The sequence below is a fragment of the Notamacropus eugenii genome, chromosome 2 (assembly GCF_028372415.1).
Source record: "Notamacropus eugenii isolate mMacEug1 chromosome 2, mMacEug1.pri_v2, whole genome shotgun sequence".
In the NCBI taxonomy this organism is placed as follows: Eukaryota; Metazoa; Chordata; class Mammalia; order Diprotodontia; family Macropodidae; genus Notamacropus; species Notamacropus eugenii.
The window spans coordinates 526,194,759-526,221,454 of NC_092873.1; the positions used below are offsets into that span (position 1 = coordinate 526,194,759).

At 37.2% G+C, this 26,696-nt stretch overlaps 1 protein-coding gene across 4 annotated transcripts in view; it reads left to right on the forward strand.

The window, feature by feature from the left end:
- The window catches only part of LEPR (leptin receptor), an 83,821-nt gene that overhangs the window by 13,057 nt on the left and 44,068 nt on the right, over positions 1–26,696 (forward strand). For 2 of the 4 annotated variants that reach the window (XM_072649756.1, XM_072649759.1), the window contains exons 2-7: positions 2,397–2,469; positions 12,481–12,816; positions 16,579–16,702; positions 21,574–21,785; positions 24,051–24,196; positions 25,151–25,298. In XM_072649756.1, the coding sequence (XP_072505857.1) occupies positions 2,430–2,469; positions 12,481–12,816; positions 16,579–16,702; positions 21,574–21,785; positions 24,051–24,196; positions 25,151–25,298 (1,006 nt within the window). In that variant the 5' untranslated portion in view covers positions 2,397–2,429. Of the gene's footprint in view, positions 1–190; positions 251–2,396; positions 2,470–12,480; positions 12,817–16,578; positions 16,703–21,573; positions 21,786–24,050; positions 24,197–25,150; positions 25,299–26,696 lie in introns of all 4 variants that reach the window. The other 2 variants (XM_072649757.1, XM_072649758.1) reach the window with 2 other exon arrangements.

A 26,696-nucleotide genomic window follows, 5' to 3' on the forward strand; every position in this document is an offset into this window, starting at 1 on the left:
TACATCAACATTTTCTTCATCATAGTTTTTAGTCTAGACTGTTCATAAAACTCCAATAAATCAGTTTGGATTCAGAGGTGTAAATTCTTACACTGAAAATTTAGTAATTGGCCTTTGAAAGCTTCTACCTGCTGGAGGTGGCCAAACTGGCTATGACAACAACATTTATATGGTGCCTACTATGTGCCAGGTACTGAACTAAGCGTTTCACCAATATAATCTCATCTGATCTTCACAACAACTTTGGGAGGTAAGTGCTAATATCATTCCCATTTTGTAGATGATGAAACAGAGTCAAACAGAGGTTAAGTCACTTACCTAATGTCACTCAACTAGTAATTATCTGAGACTTGATTTGAACTCAGGTCTTCCTGACTACAGAGTCAATGCTCTCTTTATTTCTCTACTTAGCTCTCAATCATTTTTAATCCTCAGTCATTTTTTAAAGAACATAAATGGGTCCTAAGACTAAAAAGTTTGAAAACTGTTGCTGTTCTAACCAGCCTTTCCTACAGAAGTGAAACTAGCTAGTGGGTATCATTTCACAAGGTCAGTCTGTCAAATTTTCCCTATGCTTCCCAGGAGTAAGTTAGGACATGAATGCAGAGGGCAGACTTTCTGTTTTTCTTGAATAATTCTCACTCATCATAAGTCTGATTTCATTTAGACTCAGATTCATTTCTCTCAGGAGTCAAGTCTTTACTAACTCTTCCAGCATGGGACTCTTGGTCAGGTAGATGTTAGGCTAAGATGTCCTCTGAAGTCCCTTCCAACTCACAGCTGCTGGGATTTGGTGACCTTTGTATACGACATTCTAGGCCAGTTCCGTACCTGGTTTTCTGATCCTGTTTGCTTTTGAACTCCTTCCCAGGCCTTAGATTTAGGTGAACAAATGTTTGTTCAGTACAGAAGGAAAATTTTAATACCTCAGAGAAGATTTGTTATTTACCAGGGATCCTTTAGGGAGAGATAACCTTAGAGGAAAAATTCATCTTCCAGTAGCAATGATAAGGGTTGATAAACCCCATGGAGTTTCCAGCATAAATCAGTATTTCTTCTTGCCCCCAAAGGAAAGGTAAGAGGAAGTGAAAGACTGGGTTCAGGAATGAGTAATAGATTATGGATTGTACCTCAATTGCCTTGTAAAAAGGCATATGTGCAATCCAGTGGAAAAAAATTTGAATTGAGAATCCAGAGACTTCAGTTTTAGTTTTAGTTCCATCCTTATCTATGTAACCTTGAACAGGCTGCTAATACTCTATGGACCTTGATTTCCTCCCTTGTAAAATGAAGGAGTTGGGCTATATCAAGGGAGAATGGATTTCTTTTTTATGAGAACTCTCTTAAATATTATATATTTTATGAGCAAATCCTGTGACGTCTATAATGGTAACTCTCTAAAGAGCTTTGGGAGAAGCTCAAAAACCATTTCCTGTCATTACTGAAAAGAAGAAAAAGTCTAATCCTGAGGAGAAATATTAAGATGTTAAAGAGACTAATCATTACCTGGAATGAAACAAATGATTTGGGACTGAATTTTCAGACATGGGGAAAAGAATCAACTACCAACATTTTGAAACATTGAGGAGACTTTGGTGGTGATGTTGTTCATAGCCAAGATCTTGTAAATAGTAATTTATTTGTGTTTATTACTGCACTTTTGTACAAACTCTCTTGAACAAATGTGGCCATATTTGTGTGAGTGATCAATGTTTTCATGGATCCCCTTGTTAATAAGGTGTTTCTCGTTGAGTAGAACCCATGGGTCAGCAGTCCCAAAGTTAGCTGTACTTTTTTTTGTACTCTAGTGCCTCAGGGTATATGGGAGATGTTTAAATTGTTTTCCACCATTAAAAAAATCTAATCTCCTCTTTTCCTCATGCAAAGGGGCCATGAGTTCCTAAAACCACAATTTAAAATGTGTCCCTAGTTTTGGAAATGAATGTGGACATTGCCATTTTACCAGCATGATGACCTTGTGGCTTTCTAGTGCTATAACAAAAACCAGAGACAGGAAATGAGCTGAGGAGGTGACCAATTGTGTGTGAAGGTTGGAGATCTCCCAGTACCATTCATAGTGTGAGATTGACTGTTCGATAGTTAATTAAAACTGTATTTCTATTTAGTTAAAAATAGTCACTTCTCTATGAAATCCACTTTGGTTTGCTTTGGCGTAAAAGATCTCAGAACATTGTTGATTATGTGAATGTTTAAAATTGTAAAAGGTAGGATAAGGAGTGGAATAGATTGGTGACAGTCAGTAATTGTGTGTTACATAGGGGACTTTTTTATGGGAAATAAAACTATATTAGTAACATAATAAACTCAGCATTTTTCTTTTTTTTTATAATTATCTGAGTGTAATTCTCTCATTAAGGCTTTTTTTCCCATTTCAGATTAATTTTTGCAGTTCCACGTCTTAGAACAAGATGATTTTTCAAAAGTTTTTCATGGCATTGCTCCAGTGGGGTAAGTTATTTTTTAAAACCGTTATGAAGCCCCATACTTTATGAGAGAGTTTGCCTCAAGAAATCTAACTGTAACTTTTTATGTGAAGATTCAGCAGTTATGTATAATATCTCCCCTCAAACTTCATATATCAAGATATATAAAACCTAAAAGAGAAGGAAGACATATGTCTGAAGTAAAGAAAATATTCCATTCTTTATGACCACAGAAAAGTTGTGACTTGGTCAGGATCATGTCTTATAATTTAAAAAAAATAACAATATTGTATCATTCTTTTGGATCTAGAGGTTTTAATTTGGGGATCATATCAATTGTTTAATGTTCACTTTATACTTTTAGATATCCCATATGTGTGGGATAGTATATATCATGTATTCTCTTCTGCCCTCCTTGTTCTTCATTGTAATAATATAAGGTAGTTTCACATATGAAAATGGAGGATATACAATTCAAGATTAGGCTTTTATTTCTTCTCATCCCAATTAGAATGCTATTGAATTCTACAAATTTAAATGTGTCCACATTAAATAAAAATCTCTGAGGAACAGCCAGCAATTCTATTTTAGCTACCAAATTGATGAAGGTTATTGACAAACTGGAATGAATGAAAAAGCATTTATAAGGTGATATGTAAGTGCCTGGCACTGGGAATACAAATAGAGAGGTCAGATAGTTCCTACTCTCAAAGAGTTTATAAATGGAGATAATAATATACATAAGGGAATGGTGCCTAGGGAGTAGAGAAAACACATTATAATGGAATTGTTGGATTGGCAAATGGATCAACAGGACAGTTTTTAACACAGCATGCAGTGCAGCACGTCCCTGCCACAGCAGGGCCAAGCAGGAAGCCCTGGGTGGTCTGAGGTAGTGGTTGCACTATGAAATCTCAGGCATATCATCCAGGATGGGAGTCCAGCAGAACCAAGAGAATGAGAGCCACGGAACCCCAGGTAACTGCAGCAGCTGCTCCTGAGACTATCAGCCCACAGATTAAATGTCTGTAAATCACCTACTTGAACTTCCGGGAGCCAAAATGGCAGAGTGATTGGTAAATGCTCTCTCTCCTTCCCCTTGTTGACCTTGAAAGACCCACAAAACATTTCTCCAGAAAAATCCTAGAACAGTGGGATCAACAGAAGGGGCAAACTGTCTCCTAGCATGTGAGGTTGGGAAGATCACTAAGGAAGGTCCCTCTGGCTGTGGCAGAGGACTGCAATTGTCCCAGACAGCCTCATCTCAGTGAACTGGGAAGAGATCCGGAGCCCCAAGAGGGTGGATCCTCACAACCACCACCACCAGGACCCCAGGCATGCCTCAGCACCACAGGGGAAACAGGAAGACACTAGGGCAGATGGGATCACCAAGCACTGAGCTTACCTTTGCTCTAGCTCAGCTGAGGAGACTTCTTGTGGCCAGACCACCCCTCCCCCACACTTATCAAGCTAGCTCCAGGGCAAATCTGGGGAAACACAAAGAGACTTCACCTGGCCTCTGCTTTCTCACACCAGCCAGCTCAGCACCATGTTCTAGCTGAAAGAACCAGAGGCCACAACACACAAAATCTCATCATCATGAGTAAGAAGCAAAGCAGGAAAGAAAGATCATAGAATCTTTCTATGGTGACAAGGACCAAAACAGGAATACCAAAGAGGTCAACATTGAGACTGTACTCCCATCTGAAACTTTGGAAGGAGCTGCGAACTGGTCACAAGTACAAAGAGCACTCTTGGAAGAGCTGAAGAAGGATTTTAAAAGCCAAATCAGAGAAATAGAAGAAAAACTGACCAATGATTTTAAAAGTATGAAAAAAGGATTCACTCAAGAGAACAGCTCCTTAGAAAGGAAAATTGGACAAATAGAAAAGGAAGTACAAAATTACTGGAGGAAATAATTACTTGAAAGGAATAATTAGACAGATGAAAAGGGGATGCAGAAGTTAACTGAAGAAAACTATTTGATAAAAATTAGAATTGGGAAAATAGAAACTAATGACTATGAGACATCAAGAATCAGTCAATCAAAATATAAAGAATGAAAAGATAGAAGAAAATGCAAAATATCTACTTGGAAAAACAACTGATCTGGAAAATAGATCCAGGAGAGAAAATCTAAGAATTATTGGCCTACCAGAAAGCCATGACGAACAAAAGAACCTGGACAATATCTTCCAAGAAATCATCAAGAAAAACTTCCCAGAAGTCCTAGATTCAGAGGGGAAAATAGTCATCAAAAGAATTCACTGTCCACCTCCCAAAAGGGATCCCAAACTAAAAGCACCAAAGAATATCACTGACAAATTCCAGAACTATCAAGTGAAGAAGAAAATACTACAGGAATCCAGAAAGAAACCATTCAAATGTCGAGGAGCTACAGTCAGAATCACACAGGACCTTGCAACTTCCACATAAAAAGACTGAAGGAATTGGAATATGATATTCTGTAAGGCAAAGGAACTGGGACTACAACTGAGGAACAATTACGCAGCAAAGCTGAGCATAGTATTTCAGGAAAGGAGATGGAGATTCAGTGAAATAAAGGATTTCCAGACCTTTCTGACGAAAAGGCCAGAACTCAATAGAAAATTTGATCTTCAAATGCAGGTCTCAAGAGAGGCATAAGGAAGGATAAAAAAACCTTGCTACTCAATATGGGCAAACTGTTTACCTTGTTATAAAGGAAGATGATATTTGTTAATCTTGAGAATTGTATTTATTATGAAATATAAAAGGAATGTGCATAGATAGAGGGAGGGGCATAAAGTAAATGATGTGATGATAAAAATGTGATCTAAGGATGCAAATGAATTGGAACAGGAGTTGTGAAAAGGAAGAGGCAGAAAATGGTAAATTACATCACAAGAAGAGGCACAAAATTATCTTACAGTACAGGGAAAGCATTGATTGAGAGGTACCCTCATCTGATTTGGTTCAAGGAGGGAACAACAAACTTAATTAAGTATATAAATCTAACTAGCTTTATAGGCAGTAGGTGGGGAAGGGGGAAAGAAAGGGGAGAGGAGGTTAAAAGGGAGGGAAGAAGTAGCAAGAGTAAAGGGGAGTAAAAGGGAGGGAGGTTAAAGAAGGAAGGGAAGACTGTGGGAGGTGGTGGTCAAAAATTAAAACTCTTTTGTGGAGGGGAAGGAAGAAGGGAGAACTAAAAGCACAAATGGTGGGAAAGAGGATGGAGGGAAAGACACAGATAGTAATTGTAACTGTGAAAATGGAGATGAATAGCAGAATTGATTAAAAACCATAATCCAACAATATGTTGTTTACAAGAAACACATTTGAAATGAGGAGATATACACAGGGTAAAGGTAAAAGATTGGAGCATAATATATTGTGCTTCATATGATGTAAAAAAAGCAGAGGTAGCATTCCTAATCTCAGACAAAACAAAAGCAGAAATAGATCTACTTAAAAGAGATAAGGAAGCAAACTATATCCTGCTAAAAGGCATCATAGACAAAGAAACAAAATCATTACTAAGCATATATGCTCCAAGTGGTACAGCATCCAAATTTGTAGAGAAGTTAAGGGAATTACGGGAAGAAATAGATAGCAAAACTATACTAGTGAGGGACCTCAACCTCCCCTTCTCTGAACTTGATAAATCTAACCTCAAAATAAACAAGAAAGAAGTTAAGGAGGTGAATAAAACTCTGGATAAGGTAGATATGATTGATCTCTGGAGAAAACTGAATGGGGATAGAAAGGAATATACCTTTTTCTCAGTGGTACATGGCACATATACAAAAATTTACCATGTACTAGGCCATAAAAACTTCACAGTCCAGTGGAGAAAGGCAGAGATAGTCAATGCATCCCTCTCAGATCATAATGCAATAAAAATTATATGTAATAAAAGGCTATGGAAAGATAGACCAAAAAATTAATTGGAAACTAAAAACTCTAATCCTAAAGAATGAGTGGGTTAAATAACAAATCATAGAAACAATCAGCAGCTTCATTCAAGAGAATGACAATAATGAGACAACCTACAAATCTTATGGGATACTGCAAAAGCAGTTCTTAGGGGAAGCTTTATATCTTTGAATGCCTACATGAATAAAATAGAGAAAGAGGAGATCAGTGAATTGGGAATGTAGCTGAAAAAGCTAGAAAAAGTACAAATTGAAAATCCCCAAGTAAATACCAAATTAGAAATACTGAAAACCAAAGGAGAGACTAAGATCAATCGTGGAAGATAGGTAACAGTAGTTCTGCTTGGCCCCTGATGGCAGAAACAGGAACAATGAGTGAATGTTATAAGGTGTGAGACAACAGGGAAAAAACAAACCAACCTTTCTAACAATGAAAACAATCCAAAGTTATAATGGATTACCTGGAGAAAAGAGAAATGCCCCCTCACTCAAGGTCTTTAACCAAAAGTTGGCTGACCCTTGTAGAGTCTACTACAGAGTAGCTTGTCTAGCTAGGGGATGGGATGACTTCCAACATCTCTTCCAATTCCAATTGTGTGATTCTTCTTTCCCACTCTTCTGTCTTTGCTGGTCAGACTGTCCTGCTTCATTCAGCATGTGCACTTTCATATTATATGACATTACACAATAATTTCTGTCTCTAGAAAATGCTCTTTTGCAGAACCTCTTTAAAAAAATCAAAACTACTAACTAAAATTTATAGAGAAACAATAAACATAATTATTTTCAGGTTTTAAACAAAATTCTTTGTTTTGAAGAAGTAATGGAATGAGTTTCCCAAAGAATTGGCCTTGAAATATGGCAGAGCAGACCTGGATTTAAGTACTGCCTCTAGGTCATACTGGCTGTATGACTTTGGAGAAGTCATTTATCCTTTCCACTATCCAGGCAACTCTAAAAGACTATCACTTGCAGACCAGGTACTGATCTGCATTGGTGGTAGAAGTTTCCTTGTTGTGAATTTCCTATATTAATGAAATCACATATCTGGTTAAGAAAAGCATCAGATACCCTTATCAACCAACCAGCATTATTAAATTTGGCCTCAGACATTTACCCTGAACAAGCCACTTAATCAGTGTTTGCCTCAGTTTCCTCATCTGTAAAATGGGGATAAAAATAGCACAACTCCTCTCCCCTCAGGAGGATCTAATGAAATAATTAGTAAATTACTTAGCACAGATACTACATGTGAACTCTCATTACAGCTATGTAAATATTGTCCAGTTACTTTTTTTCCTATTGTGTCTGACTCCTTGTGACCCCATTTGGGGTTTCCTTGGCAGAGATACTGAAGCAGTTTGCCATTTCCTTCTCCAACTCATTTTACAGATGAAGAAACTGAGGCCAACAGGGTTAAGTAATTTGTCCAGGGTCACAGAGCTAGTGAGTATCTGAGGTCACATTTGAACTCAGGAATATGAGTCTTCCTGGCTCCAGGCCTGGCACTCCTAGGCACCACCTAGCTGCTTCTTTATAAAGCTTAACTATTTTTGTTCTGTAAATATATGTATGTATATATGCAAAATGTACAAACACAAACATATAATATTATGTATATGTGTATTTTTTTGAATATATGTGTGTGTATATGAATATGAATATAGGTGTATCTTATCTCTCTCCCCTCTTCTCTCTTCTCCCTCCCTCCCCCAAGTAATTGGCAGGGGAAGCCACTGGCAAATCAGATCATGAAGAGCCAATTATAAGGAGATGAACTAGTTCTAGTTGATTTTTTGGTCTCCATATTGGAATACTTTTGGTGGAGATCTCTGGGCCTGATCACATCCTTGGCTACATAGAATGTTTAAAAGGAGCCAGTCTTTAGACAGCAAACTGCTGAGCTCCTATCGTGTCTAATTAGATTGACCAAAATCAATTCTATTTGAGGAATAAAGTAGCATTTACCAAGGAAGATGAGATGACAATATTGGACCTTCTTTCCATTCATCTGAGAAAGAAGTCACTGTCCATTGTGGAATGAATTTCTTCATTACTTCATTATATTTTTGTCCCAGATTCTTTGTGAAAGATGTGAGGTTAAGGATCATTCCAACTGATTGCATCTTTCTGTTGGGATTGAAAAACTTATTACAGTCAATGAGTCATGTTACATATTCTTTGTTTTGTTAAACAAGAAAAAAATTAAGCTACATGATTATCCTTGAGATAGTAACTGATTTAAAAGGCATTTGTTGGGGAAAAATGATCATGTCAGAAAGAGAATTGTAGGGTTTTGATTTTAATAAAAGGCCTAAAATAACTGTTTGTCCATTCAGATTTAATATGCTGAATTTGTCATATGCCATTAATTTGCTAATATGCTTTTAATGAGTTACATTGTTATTTTTTTGTTAGTGGAATTTTTTCTCATTTCTAGTATTTCATATAAATTGAGCTCTTTTTCAATTCTTTTTTTTCCTATGTAGAAATAAGACAGGAAGATGCAGAACTAATTTTCCAAACAAAGGTGCTTTTTAAATGATTTATAAAAATGTTTTTCTAAAGACTTCGAAATGTACATATACACTTTCCCTTCTTCACTAAGCTTTCCTCGACTTTTGACCCACTCATTCAGTGACCAGACTCCGTCCGAAGGGAAGCTGAACTTTAATGAGAATGGTTCATTTTCTCATACTCTTTTCATTTAGGCACATGTTTTGACAGAAGTACAAAGGTACTCAGTGTTCAGAGTAGGTTAGGTATGTGTTGGCTGTTTATTTTCCTCACGTACACAAAAAGAAATGCTTAACACACACAAGACCTACAAGTGACATCTATTGAAGACAAAATAATTATGGTTATTAATTAATTATTAATAATAATTTATAATTATTATTGTACTCTTTCAAGAAGCTGATAATAAAAACATTAAAACATGATACAGTTGGTGAGACTGCTGAGTAGGAATTTTACATTGTGGTCCAGCTCTGCACAGTCTCAACCAGGAATGGGGAACCTGAGGCCTCGAAGTCACATGTGGTCCTTTGACTGAATCCAAAGGACCTAGAGGGTCACATGTGGTCTCAAGGCTACATTTTCCCCACCCCTCATCTAAATGATTCCCTTCTGGCCCAAGTCTTTTGGTAGACATGGTCAAAAGTTCATCAAATCCCTTTTGATAGTGTCCCCTCTGATTCACAAGCTCTCTAAGCCATCGGGTAGTGTAAGCTAAGGGACCCAAGATCTTGGGACCTCTTCACCTCACGAGGTTGATTCAAAGGTTGAAGGTTGAGATTGGTGTTTGGTCATCCATTTGGCACCAGCTGCTTTGCTGGGTTTTGACTCTATCACCATCATCAGCTTCTCCTGTATCCGCAGAAGCTCATTACCTAAAAAATCCTCATCATGGAGATTGTTTCAGCTTTGACACTTATACCTTATCAATACCCTCAGTTATCACTCCTCCAGAAGCCTCTCCTTATACGAGCCTAAGAATCCCAGACAGATCTCTCTCCATTTGCCTTCCACTGCTCTGCTTGGTTTTGACTCTACCATTATTATAATACCCTGAAACCAAGTACAATCTGGCACCTCCCCCCTTTTCATGTCACTTTTGTATGCTGTCTTGAACTGTCTTTTTTAAAACAATTTTTATCTTCAGCTCTTAGCACAGTGTCTGGCACGTAGTAGGTACTTACTGTTTGTTTTATTAAATTTATTTTACTATGAGTATTTCCTTAGGCAAGGAAATAGAAAATAGGAAAGGCAGCTGGGAACCTCAAGGCTCAGGCTAAAGGCATCTGGCTGGACACCTGCTGTTGCTTCTATATGTGCAACCTCCATGACTGAGTGAACAAAAAGGTAATGCTTTTCCATTAAAGGTCTGACAAGGGAGACCTGCTTGCCACACAGAACCTTCAAAAGAAGAGGAATAGCTTTTAAAACTGATTCTGTTCCTTCCCCACCACAATTATGGATCTAAGGGACTAGTTAGGGGATTACTTGGCCATCCCAAAAGTCCAAGTGCTTCAGAATTGAGCCAGCACATGTCTGGAGTCAGGAGTCACCGCAGCCCCATATATGTGCCCATGGGCTGTCATCCCCCTTACGTGCAAAACACATGAATAGGTATCTACGAATTGTGTATAAAGCAGATATAAAATAACTTTGATGGAAAAGTCAGTAGAAGCTGAAGGAGAAAAGATTGCTCTCTAAAATAATTGGATCACTTCATAATTCCACCAACGATGAATGTGTCCCAATTTTTCCACATTTTCTCCAGCATTCATCACTTTCTCCTTCTATCATTTTAGCCAATCTGGCGGGTATAAAATGATATCTCAAAGTTGTTTTAATCTGCATTTCTCTAATCAATAATGATTTAGTGAATTTTTATATAATTATAAATTGTTTTGATTTCCTCATCAGAACACTGACTGTTCATATCCTTTGGCCATCTATCAGTTGGGAAATGAATCATATTCTTACAGATTTGACAAAGTTCTTTACATATTTTAGATGAGACATTAATGTAATAAACTATAAATTTATCTCTCAATTTTCTGCTTTCCCATAATCTTGACTATATTAATTTTATTTGTACAAAATCTTTTAAATTTAATGTAACAGAAATTATCCACTTTGCACCTAATTTTGCTATCTCTTATTTATGCACAAATTGTTCAATTAGCCATACGTCTGATAAGTAATATGTTCTGTGTTCTTTTAATTTTCTTGCAAAACCTGTCTTTATATCTAGGTTACACATCCATTTTGACCTCATGTTGGTAAATGGTGTTGGACCATGCCAAATTTCTGCCATACTGTTTTCAAATTCTCAATTTTTTTTTTTTACCAAATAATGAAGTTTTATTCCAAAATCTTAAGTTAAAGACTTAACACTTGTCAAATACATGGTGATTATGGTATTTTTTTTTAATTCTGTAAATTGTATGTCTACTCTATTTCATCAACATACCTTTCTATTTCTTAGTCAGTACCAGATAGTTTTGATAATTACTGCCTTATAATACTGTTTAAGATCTGGTATTGGTAAAATATTTTTATTGTGACCCCTACCTTTTTTTGCATCAGCTGAAACATAATAAATTCTGCTCCATTAACTTTGTGTGTATCTTTTATTTTTAAAAGTTTTCCTTGTAAACAACATATTGTTGGATTCTGATTTTTAATCCACTCTGCTATTCATTTCCATTTTATGGGTTAGTTCATCCCATTTACATTCAAAATTATAATTGCTATTTTTGAATTTCCCTCCATCTCATTTTTACTATCTTTCTTTTCAGCTTCTCTTTGCACCCTACCCTAGTTATTTTCTCCCCTCTAAAAGTCCCTCCCTTATATATTTAGTCCATCCTCCTGTTTTTAATCAATATATCCTAAGAGATCATTGGTAACTTAGGGGAGAGAAGTTTCAACTGAAGCCAGATTATGAAGGATCAAAAAGTGAGTGAGAGAAAAGGAAGTGGAGATAAGAAATGTATAAAGACTTTTTATTGGAGTTTAGCTGAGAAAGACAGAAGAAATATAGCATGAAAGCTTGTGGAAATGGTAAGCTCTTTTAAGGATAGGAAGGATCTAGATGCATTTGAAGACAGTGGAGAGAGAACCAATAGATTCAACTGAAACTTCTCTCTCAAAGTTACCAAAGATGTCTATCTTAATTGTTAGGGAACAAAGAGATTTTTGCTGGCATCATACTCGAGGTCTTTCTAGCATGGTAGAAACCTTTTGGAGTTTGTTCTCCATTTGGCATAGCTTTTAAGAATTCCCGACTATGATCAGGCTTCATAGAGTATGTTGGAGAGATCTGCTGTGGTGAATTTATGGGACAACCACAGACAAAAGTTACATAGTCACAATCTTTCTCATTGGAAAAAATATTCACATTGATGAGATCGTGGATCCATTGGTAGATCTGGGTAGATGGAGGTATGGTACCTTAGAGGTAAAATGCTTAGTGAAACATCAAACCCTTGACTAGAATTTTGGAAAGCTTTAAGAATCATTCTTGAACTTTATACTGTTATCAAGTTTCTACTTGTATCATAGGCAAAATACTTCACTGCTTTCTAATTTGCCTTTTTTTCCTGTCTTCACAGATTTCATCCAAATGATAATTGCATATGACATGGCATATCAAATCCCTCCATGGAATTTCATGCTTTCCTGTTTGCCATCAAACAAGACTGCTGACTTCCATTGGCCTTCTGGATTCTCCAAGAATAGTTCTGTCTTCAGTGGAGATGATCAGACTGCTGACACTAACTTTAATTCACATGATTCACACCATTCAGAATTTTCATCCAAAGAAAGTTTCTACTGTTGCCTTTGGAGTGAGCATGATAAAAATCCTTCCATGTGTGTGAACAGTACAGAAAAGAGGACATTTGTTTCTCCTTCAGCACTCTCCCAATCTTTGCAACAAAAAAGAAAAGGTTAGATTTTTAAAGTTCTAGATATACCTTTTAAAATTTTTTTAAAAAATCGACGGGTTTTTTTTGACATTTTGACAGTTGTTTTTATTTGACAGACAGCTTACTGTTCAGTAAATCCAAATGAGGTAGATGGAAAGATGTTCTTTCAATCAAAATTTTTGTATGAATAAAAGAAAATTATGTTCACATTCATAGATCAAATTGCCAACTCCAGCAATTGCCTATTAAGTGGAAAGATAAAATGAAGGGCCATTCCCCCCCTTTATTCCTGTTCCTTTATAAAATAAACTATTTAATTCAATTAAACCCAGGGAAGGTTCATATTAGAATAGAAAGCTATATTTTTTAAAATTTTAATTAATAAAACAAGAGATAATAATAGTACTTATAGCTCACATATCTATATCTATATATGTCCAAAATTGTTTAATACAGCTGTGAAGTAGGTTGTGCAAATATTTCTTATCCTCATTTTATAAATGAGGCAACTGATACTCAAATATATGAAAGTGACTTGAGTATGGTATTATAAGTAGTAAATGTAATTGGTGGCATTGAAACCCAGGTCTCCTAACTTCAGCCCTTGGGCTCACAGAATAGTAGGATTTTAGGGGTGGAAATAGCTTCAGTGGCCATTTCATCCAACTTATACCTGAGAAAAGAATAAAGTCTGTGGATGGATCTAGTGAGCAGCCTTTACTGAAAACATTCCAGGAGGGGAAGCCACCACACGTTCCATCTCAATCCAATTGTTAGAAATTTCATTCTCTGCTCTCTCCTTTCTCTTGTCTCTTTCTCTCTATGTATCTGTCTGTGTCTCTGTTTTTTTCTCTCCCTCTTCCCTAAAAACAAGATGACCATACAGAGATAAAATTGACTCCCATATATATCGCTGAAACTTCACAAGATGAGCAGCATGACTAGACTACAGACTTGTAAAGAGTAATAATTATGAAAGTTAGAATTTATGTAGCACTTAAGGTTTACAAGTCCTTTATACTGTTTTTCATTTGATCCTTACAGCCCTGTGAGGTTGGTGCTATCATTATCTCAATTTACAGATGAGAAAACAGACTGATAGAGTTTAAGTGATTTTACCAGAGTCAATCAGCTAGTAAAAGTCTAGGGCAAGATTTGAACTCAGGTCTTCCTGAGTTCCAGGTCATGCACCCCATCTACTGAACTACCTAGCTATCCACAAGGAACAAGATAAATGAAAGTGGTCATGATGTAGCATTGTCTGTTAAGATGATATACTTTTTTTCAAGTGAGGATATCCTATATTTGTTTGAAGACCAACTGAGGCAGAAATGGAAGTGATATTTTCATCGGCGACTGCTATAGACCAACTGAACAAAAAGAGGACAGGTTGAGAAGTTCAGAAAACAGATTCCGAGCCTGTTGATTCCAGCCCAGATTCCCCAGAATGATGGGGGCTTTAGTTATCTGGATGTCTGCTGAAGGGCTCTTTCTTCCTAAAGCAAAAAAGCTATTACTTTCCTGAGTTGTTTTAATGACAGTTTCATCCTTTACAAAATATGGGAACCATTATGGGCCAATTCTGTTCTAGATCTCATTCTCTCCGACAAAAAGGAACTGTTTTCGTGGAGATGGAAATGATCAAAATGTTGAGAGGTGTTTAAAGTTTGTGGTAGAGGAACAGAAATCTGGGCATAGGCTTCCATATACCCCAGATTTTGGGAGAACAGATTTCAAAGAATTTTGAGGAGTGAGTAAGATTCCATAGGAGCAGACAGCCCAGGATAGATAGGGAAAATTCTCAATAATGAAATTCTGAAGACACAAACACATTTTTTTTATTGAGAAAAAGAAGAGCCATCTGAAAAAAACTGATGTGGATGCACAGGGTACTCCCTAAAACATCCTGTCTTTAGAAACACATGTACCCATGGAAGCAAGAGATAACAGAATCAATCAATAAACATTTATTAACCACATACTATGTGCCACATGAGAATAAATATAAATACATGAAAATCTTGTAAGAGTATTCTCAGAATAGCTAAAACTTTTTCTGCTTAAGATTACTATCTACTTGTGATAGCAAATGTAGTTGACTTCATGTGCTTTAAAAAGTATTTCCTTAGTGACAGCTATTCAGTTGGGGAATCTACCATCTAGCTGAAGGATTTCTGTTCTTCATCCTGTATGTCTAAACAGTACACAATCTAGTAGAGAGCAACAGTTCTCAAAATTATTGGTCTCAAGATCCCTTAACATTTTTAAAAGTTATTGAGAGCCTCCAAAAGCTTTTGTTGTATTGGTTAGAGCTATGCTGGAGTCAGTTCAAACTAGCTCATAAGAGCCGATCATTAAATTTTCCAGTGTGGTCATGTACATGTTGGAAATTGTCAAATACCACAAATCAGGGCTTAATTTATTGTTTTCTTGATCGTCTAGACTTGAGAAATAGATGGAAACATGATAATAATATTGATAAACTTAAAACTGGTATTCTGTATATTTTTTATCCAAGACAGTTGTTTAACATTTTCCAGTACTCCCCTAGGTTATATCTATCCATATTTATTATATTGGCACTTAGAATATTTTAATGTGATTATGAAAATAGTTTTGACCCATCAAACCCTCTGGAAAGGTCTCAGGGAGCTCCAAGCCTTCCTGGACTGCAGAACCATGAGTATAATGGATAGAAAACTGATCTCAGAATAAAGAATACCTGGATTCAAGTCCTGCTTCTGGCACACTGGTTGTGTGACTTTGGACAAACTTTGAGTGCTTTGGACAACTATCCTAGTAGAATAAATGTCTTTCCTTTCTTCTTTGAGGAAATTGGGGTTAAGTGACTTGCCCAGGGTGACACAGCTAGTAAATGTCTGATCCTGGGTTTGAACTCAGGTCCTCCAGATGAGGCCCCATGCTCTATTTACTGTGCCACCTAGCTGACCTTGAGGTTGTTTCAAAGAACATGTCAGCTTTCATTGGCATAGAGGGAGTTCCTCACAGGGATCTCTGAATATAAATGAAATCACAGATATAACTCCCCAAATTAAAAAAAAAATGCCCATAGAACAAAAAGCATGTTGTTACTCATGCATATTAACACATCACAATTATAAAGTGCATGGTAGTGAAGAGATTGTTGACTTTGGGGGCAAGGGAGACCTCTGATCAAATCTACCTCTCATATTTACTAGCTGTGGAACCTTGAGTAAGCCATTAACCATTCTGTCCTCAGTATTTTCACATGTAAGATGTGATAATAATATTTAGTTATGGCTCCCTTTCCTGGGTTGTTGTAAGGACCTAATGAGAGAATGTGTAAAACATGCTGTAAACCTTAAATCACTAACTAGTATTATTAATCATATAGAAAGTCAGAATAGCTTAGTAACTTTTGAGTCTGTTGCGAAAATCTGAAAATATGCAGCAAATGGAACTTACATCTGAAGTACTAAGTAATCCCCATATGACTCTAAGTCATGTGTGGATGGACAGAGTTTGGGAAATTGGGAGAGACTGACTCTCTGGGTTAAGGATAAAATACACAGCAACATAGCAGTGGTTGGAGAGTTAATTCACAATGAGCATTTTGAAGATACTGTAGCCAAAAGAAGTCTCAGGTTTGCCTTTTCCTCTCTAGGGAGTCAGAACGTGTCTTTCCAGTTGGGTTGTGCATTACGATGTGAAAACACTGGTAAAAATACATTTAGTTCTCATCCTTGCATTGTTCAGAATGTATTTTTTAAAATCATCTGCAATGCTTTCCTTTGAATTCAGGTGTGAGCTGGAGCATCGAATGTTGGGTCAGAGGGGACTTGAAGATACTCGTCTGTAATTTGGAATCATTGTTTAAGAATTCTTCCAAGACATTAGAATTTCAGGCTCATCTTTCATATGTTCTGTAAGTAGCTGATTAGAAGTATTCTTTGGGTAGTGAATATGCTTTCAATAAGGACCTGGTTTGGAGTCCTGCATTGATGCTGTCTAGCTTTGTGTGCCTGAGCAAGTCAGTGATTTTTGAAAGGGTGTCATTGCTGAAAGAAGTCGTATTGAGATGGAATCTAGGGCTGGGCTGGTAGCCAGCTTACCTAAAAATAACCTTAACAAAATGAGATTGAAGATTTACTTTTTACATAACTGGAGAGTCCAGAAAATTTTCTGGCATCCATATCTCTTAACTCTGTGACTCCTCTCTAGTTTTATGCCTTAGTGTCCTGAGGGAGGGAGACAATAGTCCAACTATTCTCTGTCTTGCTTATACCATTTTGGTTCTGGGTAGCACATTTTCAGAAAGACATTGGTAAACTGGAGATTATCCAAGGAGGGTCAACCAGATGACAGAGAACTTTGGGATTATGCCAAGTAAGGATCAGGTGAAGGAAGGGAGGATGTTTATCCTGGAAAAGAGAAGGATCAAGGAAGTGGTGGAGAATGGTAACTCGCTTCAAATATTCAGAAGTATTTCATTTGGAAGAGGAAATACAATTGTTCTTGGCCCAGGAGGACAAACCTTAGAACTGCTAGACTCTCCTTACCATTAGAATCATAGGAAAGTGAAATGAGAAGCATCATGAGATCCCAGTGGTGATCTTCAGCATTTACTGAGCACCTACTATGTGCCAAGCACTGTGTTAAGCCCTGGGGATATGAAAAGGGGCAAAACAGCTCCTTTCCTCAATGGGCTCACAGTCTGAAGGAGGAAACAACATAAAAACAGCTAAGTACAAATACGATATACAGAGGATAAATTGGTGTTAATATCGGAGGGAAAGTTATCTTCAAAGAAAGACTGGGTGATCATTTGTTGGGAATGAATGGTACAGGGGGATTCTGGGTCAGAGAAGGGTTAATCTAAATAGTCTCTGTTGTCCCTTCTGACTCTGCAATTTTTTTATGTTATTTTTTTTCTTAAAAATGTGAAGCTCTTTAGTAAAGCTATAATATCTTTCACAAGTGTTTTTGATAGAAAAGTATTTTAATTATATTAATTCTTTCTTTACTTAAATTACAAAACATCCATTTGGGAAGAGAGCTTTATCCTTAAAACTTTCAGGAATAAAATTCCGAGCACCAAGCTGGGTTGTTCAGCCAAATATAACAACTCTGACTTCGTTGAAGGATACTCTCTTACTGTAACCTCTTGCTGAATCTTTCAGCTTCCAGGTGAAGGCAATAGCAGAATTCATCACCAAGCCTTATACTGGGAAGTGCTTTTCAAGATGTTTATAGATTTGATCTTGCATTTCCTGTGGGCATCAAGCAGGGTAGTAGTTGTTCCCAGTTTACAGATGAGGAAAATGATACTTAAGAACTCTGAATGGTTTTCCAAAGCTATCTGTGGTGCCTCTCACTAATTATCACAGACTCATGGAATTAGAGAGTTGAAGAGGACCTCAGTGACAATCTACTCCAATCCTGAGATACTGAAACATTGATAATTACTCTTCAATTCAGACTGCCCTGGGATTTGTGAATCCATCTGACTATATTGTCTAAACCCCACCTCATTATCTTCCTTACAAGAAAAACATAAGATACTTAATCAAAAGCTCTGCTGAAATATTGCAAAACTATATGCACAGCATTTCCCTCTTCTACTTGGTTCAGTAATCCTGTCAAAAAAGGAAATGAGGTTAATCTGTAATGACCAATTCTTTTTAATAAACATTTTATTTAAAGTTTTGAGTTCCAAATTCTGTCCCTCCCTCCCTCCTTCTCCTCTCCCCTCCCTGAGATGGTAAGCAATCACATATAGGTTATTCATGTGCAAGTATGGAAAATATTTCCATATAGTCATTTCATACAAGAAGACGAATAAAAGAAAAAGAAAGAAAGTAAAAAATAGCAGGCTTCAGGTGTATTCAAGCAATATCAGTTCTTTCTCTGGAGCCAGATGGAATGCTCCATCATTAGTCCTTTGGGATTGTCTTGAATCATGGTATTGCTGAGAATAACTAAGTCACAGTTCTTCATCGAGCAATATTGTTGTTACTGTGTACAACATTCTCCTGGTTCTGTTCACTTCACTATTTATCCATTCTTGCAAGTCTTTCCAGGTTTTTCTGAGATCATGCTGCTTGTCATTTCTTATAGCACAATAATATTCAATTACAATCATATACCACAGATTTTTTTAGCCATTTGCCAATTGATGGGCATCCCTTTGATTTCCAATTCTTAACCATCACAACAAGAGCTGTTGTAAATATTTTTGTACAAACAAGTCCTTTCCCCCTTTTTTGGATGTCTTTGGAATATAGTCCTAGCAGTGGTATTGCTGCATCAAGAGGTATGCACAGTTTTATAGCCCTTTGGGCATTGTTCTAAATTGCTCTCCAGAAAGGTTGAATCATTCCACAACTCCACCAACAGTGCAATAGTGTCCTTGTTTTCCCATATGCCCTCCAACATTTTCCTTTTCTGTCATATTAGCCTATCTGATAGTGTGAGGTGGTCCTTCAGAGTTGTTTTAGCTTGCATTTCTCTAGTCAATGGTGGTTTAGAGCATTTTTTTCATATGACTATAGATAGCTTTAATTTCTTTGTATAATGACCAATTCTTGATGAAGCCATGCTTTGTAATCACTACTCCCTTAATAGAAGTTACACAACCATTTCTAATTATCCATTATAGATCCCAAGAATCCATGTCAAGCTCACTGGATTGTAGTTTGCAGATTCTGTTCTCTTGCCCTTTCTGAAAATTGAGATATTTGATGGAAGCAAAACTAGACTTTATGTTTCCCAAAACTTACAGGGGTTAAGCATTTTGTCCATGGTAAAACAGATACTAAATATAATAGGCTGGATTTGGATTTATGTCAGTCTCAACTTTAGCACTCTTTCTACCATGGCACATTGCTGTTATGATGTGAACTGCTTAGAACTCTTTCTTAGTGATGATGGACTGAACTGAGGCATGAAGGATCAGCTATGTGGCTCTGAGACCAAATCTGTAGGACGTCATTGCCATTCAGAAGACTTTTTGGATGTATTCTATGATTTGGTTCACAAGCTGCATAGAACCTAACTGTTGTCTGTCTAGAACAGAAACAGAAACACATGATATCTTGAAGATATTGTAGACTTTCACAGAAGAAAAGTAGAAAGCATTGTTTTAGGATTGAAAGAGATCTTAGAGTTCATCTAGTCTAATATGCATTTTAGAGTTGAGGAGACTGAGGCCAAGAGATTTGCTCATGGTTACAGCAATAAGATAAGAAAAAGAAATTAAATGAATAAAAATAGAAAACGAGGAAACAAAACTATTACTTTTTGCAGATAATATGATGGCTTACTTAGAGAACCCTAGTGAATCAATTAAAAAAGAGACTAACTGAAACAATGAACAACTTTAGTGAAATTACAGGACAGAAAAGAAACCCACACAAGCCATCAGAATTTCTATATTACCAACAAAATTCATCAAGAAGAGCTAGAAAGAGTTGCAGACAATATAAAATTCTTGGAAGTCTACCTGCCAAGAAAAATATAGGAACAATATGAACACGATTACAAAATACTCTTCACACAAATGGAGAAATATTAATTGCTTATGGGTAGGCTAAGCCATAATAAAAATGAGAATACTACCTAAATTAATTTATTTTTTCAGTGTCATACCAATCAAAATATCAAAGAGTCATTTTATAGAGCTAGAAAAAATGATAACAAACTTCACCTGGAGGAACAAAAGGTCAAGAATATAAAGAGAATCAATGAAAACAAAGTGAAGGAAGGTGGTCTAATAATACCTGATCTTAAACTATACTAAAAGCTCTAGTCACCAAAACAATTTGATACTGTCGATGAAATAGACTGGTTGATCAATGGAATGGATTAGGTACACAATATGTGGAGGAAAAATGACCACAGTAACCTAAGGTTTGATAAACCCAGAGATCCAAGCTTTTGGGGCAAGAGCTCACTATCTGACAAAAAATACTGGGAAAACTAGAAGGCAGTCTGGCAGAAACTAGGCATAGACCAATATTTCACACAATATACCAAGAAAAGGGCAAAATGTGTACATGGTGTGTGTGTGTGTGTGTGTGTGTGTGTGTGTGTGTAAGTGTATGCATATATACAGTATCAATATAGAGAGAATAAATACAAATTTATGCAACATGGTGAAGTATAAGGCAGTTTGAGAAGGAAAGCACCAGCATTTGGGGGAATCAAGAAAGGCTTCATGCAGAAGATTATGTTTAAGCTGCATCATAAAGGAAGAGAGAGATAACTGAAGTCCTTTCTTTTAAAAGCTGTTATTGGCTTTTTTGCTTTACATCATTTCATTTTCAAATCTCTCTCTCTTTCACCCAGTGAACCATCTCTTGTAACAAAGAATAAAAAAGACAGATAAACCCAGTTCAGCAATAGTAACCAACAGCAGCTGAGTCTCTGCCCTGTTCCGCACCCATGGCCTCTCACCTCTGCAAAGGTGGAAGGGAGGTGTATTTGCTCATATCTTCTTTGGGGTCAAGTTTGGTTGTTATAGCCACAGAGTACTCACTTTCTTTGATGTCGTTCTTTATTTTTACAGTTGTACAGTTATACTTTGTTTTCCTGCTTCTATTTTCTGTGCTCTGCACTGTTATAGATTCTTCTAAGAATTCTTCATATTCATTATTTCTTACACCTGTGCCCATCTTTTATCCCCTGGTGCTCATGCCTGGTGCATAGGCCAAGCTGAGATTCCTCACCTTCATGCTTGTGTCTAACACTGAGGTACAGATGATGATGGGATGCATATATTTTTATTTTATAACACAGGTCAGAAGCATCACAGGAAGCCTCACCCATGGTGTCCCAGAAGGGTAATTTTCAGGTTGTTCAATGCAATTGCAGCAGGTCTGAAGACTGTGAATGCCATGTACCCATGTCCATAACCAAGCTCAGCTCTACCTCCTTGATATATTTGGAAATCACAAATGGTACCATATCTCTCCAGTCACCCATGATGTCTGTAAAGCCTATAAATATTGGTAAGTGTGAAGTCACCATACAATAGGGCTTTGCTTCACAGAAACTGCTCCAGTACTTCCAGGATACATGATTTCATCAGTGCAGGTACTTCCTCCAGCAATATAACCAGCAACCCCTCTATCATCCATAAACGATTGATGTGGGTCCAAATTCATCACTTGAGTGTGGTGCAGTGAAAACAGTTCTGAATTTGGAGTCAGACAACATGAATTCAACTCCTGTCTTTGCTTATTACTATTTGTTTGACCTTAGGTAAATTATTTCCCCTTTCTGGTGAAATCTGTAAAGTGCGAGTTGGTCTCTGAACTCTAGCTTCTAGCTCTAGATTTATTATCCTACACTTTTTGTGGTATCTCCATTGAAGTCATTGGCATGGAGGTGGTCCTGGGTCTTTGAAGACTATACCTGTACAAACTATGGTAATTCCAAACAAGCAGAAGAAGTTTGGAGCACAAGCTCCTTGATGGATTGCATGGCCAGTGCTCAAGGTCCAGCCTGTCTAAGTGAAAAAAAGCTCCTCTCCAGGTTTGCTGGCCATACAGGCACGGCTTTTCTGACCAATCATCCAGGAAATGTTTAGGCAAGCCCTGTTTTCACTTCTCTTCCCTTTCTAGCTCCTTTTATCCACAGCTCCCTACTTGCCACTTTACAAACCTTGAAGCTCTATGTAAATATGAGCTCTTATTATTATTATTAATTATACTTACTTACTAGGTCAAGGCTCCTAGCCTTTTTTGGGTATCACAGAACCCTGCTGAAGCCTATGGGCCCTTTCTCATATCATGTTTATTTTTTTAAGTAAAAAATATTTCAATCTATATTCAGATACCATCAGTTTCTTCTTTGGGGATGGACAGCATTTTTCATCATAAATCTTTCAGAGTTGTCTTGGATCATTGTATTGCTGAGAATAGCCAAGTCATTCAGAGTTGATCATCATACAATATTGCTGTCACTTTTCACACAGTGAAGTTCACTTTGCATCAGCCTATGCAAGTCTTTCCAGGTTTTTCTGAGAGCATCTTGCTCATCATTTTGTTTTTTCCTAAATTTTATTTCTTTATTTGTTTTTAATTTTCAACATTTACTTCTCTAAGGTTTTGAGTTCTAAATTTTCTCCCTCTCCCTCTCCTTATCCCTCCCTGAGATGGCATGCAATCTGTTACAGGCTATACATGTACAATCATATTAAATGGATTTCCACATTAGTTATCATATCATGTTTATAAATAAATAAGAGAAAATGTATAGTATTACAAAGGAAAATGAGAACATTGAAGTACAATTATCAAAATGTTAGAAAATGAAAAAAAATACAAGAACTTTCTTGGACCCCAAGTCATGAACCCCTGCACACAACACTAGGGAAGGAAATTCAATAACATGGAAAAGTAGGTTCCAGGAAATCAAGGATTGTTTCAGTCTGTACCCTTGTAACCTCACCTCCTCGCACTGGGCCTTACACATGGCCGATGCTTTATACCTGCTTATTGATGGAGAGATTGATGATCTAAAAAAGCAAACCAGGACATGTCCCCTTTCAGTTTGAAATCTAACATCTATGTCTGACTGACTAGGCAGGCTTGTGGAGATACTGCATTTTGGAGGAATGGAGACTTGTATTGTTAGGGGTACTGCATTACCTATGATATCTCCTGATGATATTTTATATTTGTGAAATGCTGACGGTTCTTAATAATGGGATTTCTGCACCTATGGACTTAACCGGTTTTGGCTCATGTTCTCCCAGTAGAATATAAGCTCCTTTAGGAAAGGATCTGATTTGTATTCTGTTCTACTATCTCCACTATGGTACAATGTCTGACATGTAAAAAGTACTGAGCAAGTGCTTGTCGAGTTGAGATGAATTAAACTCTCTGTGTGTCTACCTATTGATCATCCATCTTTGTCTATCAATTATGTATCATCTATATCTATGATCTATCTGTATCTATGTTCTAACCATTTGTCTCTGTTTTTCTCCTGACTTTGAGAGTTATGCATTTCAGCTGCCTCTGCAATTATTAAAAATCAGATTTAGTTGATGATCTCATAGGGTTAGAGCTGAAGAGACCTGAGAAGGTACCTAGTCAAATTTCCTAATTTAATTGAGGAGAAAATGGAGACTCAGGGAGTGAGTGACTTGCCCAAGGTGACAGTGCTGGTGTCAGAAGAGAGATTCAAACTCTGCTCCACTGATATGAAATCCAATATTCTTTTTACTGAAAAACTGAAGCTGGACTTGAAATATTATTTTTTTAAAGTGAAGCCAGACCCACCGTTACATTTGCTAATGGAAATAACAGATGATGGGAAATTAAAGATCTCTTGGTCCAGCCCACTGTTAGCACCTTATCAACTTCAATATGAACTGAAGTACTCTGTAAAGTCAACTGAGACCATGGAGCAGGTATGTATTATCTTTCACTATGCAAATCATAAAAAATTAAGCTGTGAGGATTTCAAGAAGAGCTGAATACTCCCTATATCTGAACAGCATAATATTTTTAGGATAAGATGGAAACGCTTCCTCAAGAGAAACAGCCCCTCTATCCCTAGAGCTTTTTCAACATCTGATACCCATGTAGTGAGAACTTTCAGAAGCATGGAACTCACCATGGGCCAAAGAGTACATCTAAGTATATCTTCATCTTTGCTGAACTATGAAGTTTGCATTATCCCCTGATACCTTCTCAAGGTGATCCCAAAGCAGAGTGTGTGGATTTGCTGTGTGTTCTGTAACCTTTGACAATGACTTTCATAGGATCCTAGATTGGGAGATCATCTGGCACCAGGCTTTAGAGCTAGGAGGAACTTCAGAGGTCATCTCGGTCATTCTTCTCATCTTGTAGATGGGAAAACTGAGTCCCAGAGAAGATAACCAACAGAAAATGGGAAAACCAGAATTAGAATAGAGATGCTCTGACCTCCAATCCAGCATTCTTCTCATTGCATTATGGTTTCTGTCCTCATGTCTCAGACTAGCAGACTTAAAGAGGGATGCTTAAACACTTAACAGCTTATGTACCTTACTGGAGATTCCTAATCAGGCAACAGTAATCTGTCTTAAAACTACTCAAGCAATAGGGCTTAGCTTATGAGTTGGAGGCCAATTGGCACAATGAATATTGAAATCTCCTTAGAAATATTAGAGAATGGGGGCAGGGGTCACTAGGGTTGGACACACTGGGAATAAGTAAACACCAGTTGGTCAAGGGCATCAATCATGAGGAACACAAAGGAAAGTGTAAGGGAATAGAGGGGAATGTGGCAAAATATCAACCTGTGGAAGCTTCCACAAACCTAGGTTCTCATTAGCAATCCCCTTCTGTGTGGTATTTTGACTTTTTAAAATTAAATTTAGCAGATTGCTACAGTTGTACTAGATACCACCTTACTCGTGGACAATGTGCTTCCTGGTTCTTCATATACAGTTCAGGTACGGGGAAAAAGACTGGATGGCCCAGGAGCCTGGAGTGATTGGAGCACTCCTTCCAACTTCACGGCCCCAGGTATGTTGTTGGTATACAGGGTGCATCTTTGCTTCTTATTGTTGGGGAGCAGATTTTGGGAATCTCTCTCTCTTTCTCTCATTAGGTTGTAAATATTTGGCATTTTGTCGTAGTAACTGTGGGCTCAAGAAGTGAGAGGATAGAAGGTTGGCCTTGGAGTTGGGAAGAGCTGGGTTCAAGTTTTACCTTTGACACAGAAACACAGAATTTTAGAATTGGAAAGAACACAGTGACGATGTTTTCTAACCCCCACCAAAAAGGAAGCCCCATTATCAAATACCTGATTAGGGATCATGCAGAAGAGAGAGCCAGTTCATCCTTAAAGAAGCTCATTCCATTCTGGGACAGCTTAGGAAGTTTTTTCTTAACATTAAGCCTAAATTGACACTTATTGGCTATGTGACTTTGGGCAGTATACTTAAGTTTTCAATGGTTCAGGTAGCTCTCTAAGACTAAGTTATAAGAGACTTACCCATCTGCATTGGTAGAGATTTCTGCAGCACGTATGTTCTAAGCTGAGAAAATCATGGGTTCATACTCTCTCCCTGGCCCCTACAAAACGGATACTAAATTGAAGGGGGAAAAATTGTTTCCTTATACATTTAAAAAAAAGCTCAGGGTATCGCATTTAAATGAATGCACATGTGCTATGGAAATTTACAGTATGTAAATTACAGAAAATAAAGCCTAACAATTCAAATAGGACAGTGTTACCATGGGTGCCTCACTTTTTGTGGAATGGGTCACTATAGGTGTCTAATTTTATAGCAAAATGGAAGTGGGAGCCAATTTGTATTGGTAGAACAAAATGAAATAGGGGAAAAGCCAGTTCATTAGAGTGGAGGAGTTTAACTCTAAAAGAGGGGATAATCCAATCACATTTGTACATTATTTCCAGCAAAGAAGCACCTATCACAGACATGAGAGATTGTTGACCTACCCTGAACACACTTCATTATTCCACAGTACATGCAGAGTAGCCCCTAAACAACTCAAAGGATAACCTCTTAAAATGTTCAAATGAGCTTTCATATATCCCAATCAATTCTAATCAAAGTTTTACTTTTAAAAGTTAAAAAAATTAAATACAAAAACATCTTCATGTCTAAATTTAAGACATCTAGGGTTTAATTTGTCAAAATTTTCTGATGTGTGTTTGTTGGGTCCATTTATCACTGTAATATCTTTTGCATCCTTCTCCTTCATCACTATTTCCACTCTCCATTAGTACCCTCCTAGTTCAAACCAGCCACTATTTATGGTCCATTATAACAGCCCCCTAGCTGGATGACTTTCTGTACCCTGGGCAAGCTGCATATTTTTCTACTGCTGTGTTTGCAGAGCAAGGAAACACTGCATCTGAGCTGTAGGGCCAGGGAGGCACCAGTTACAGTTAGC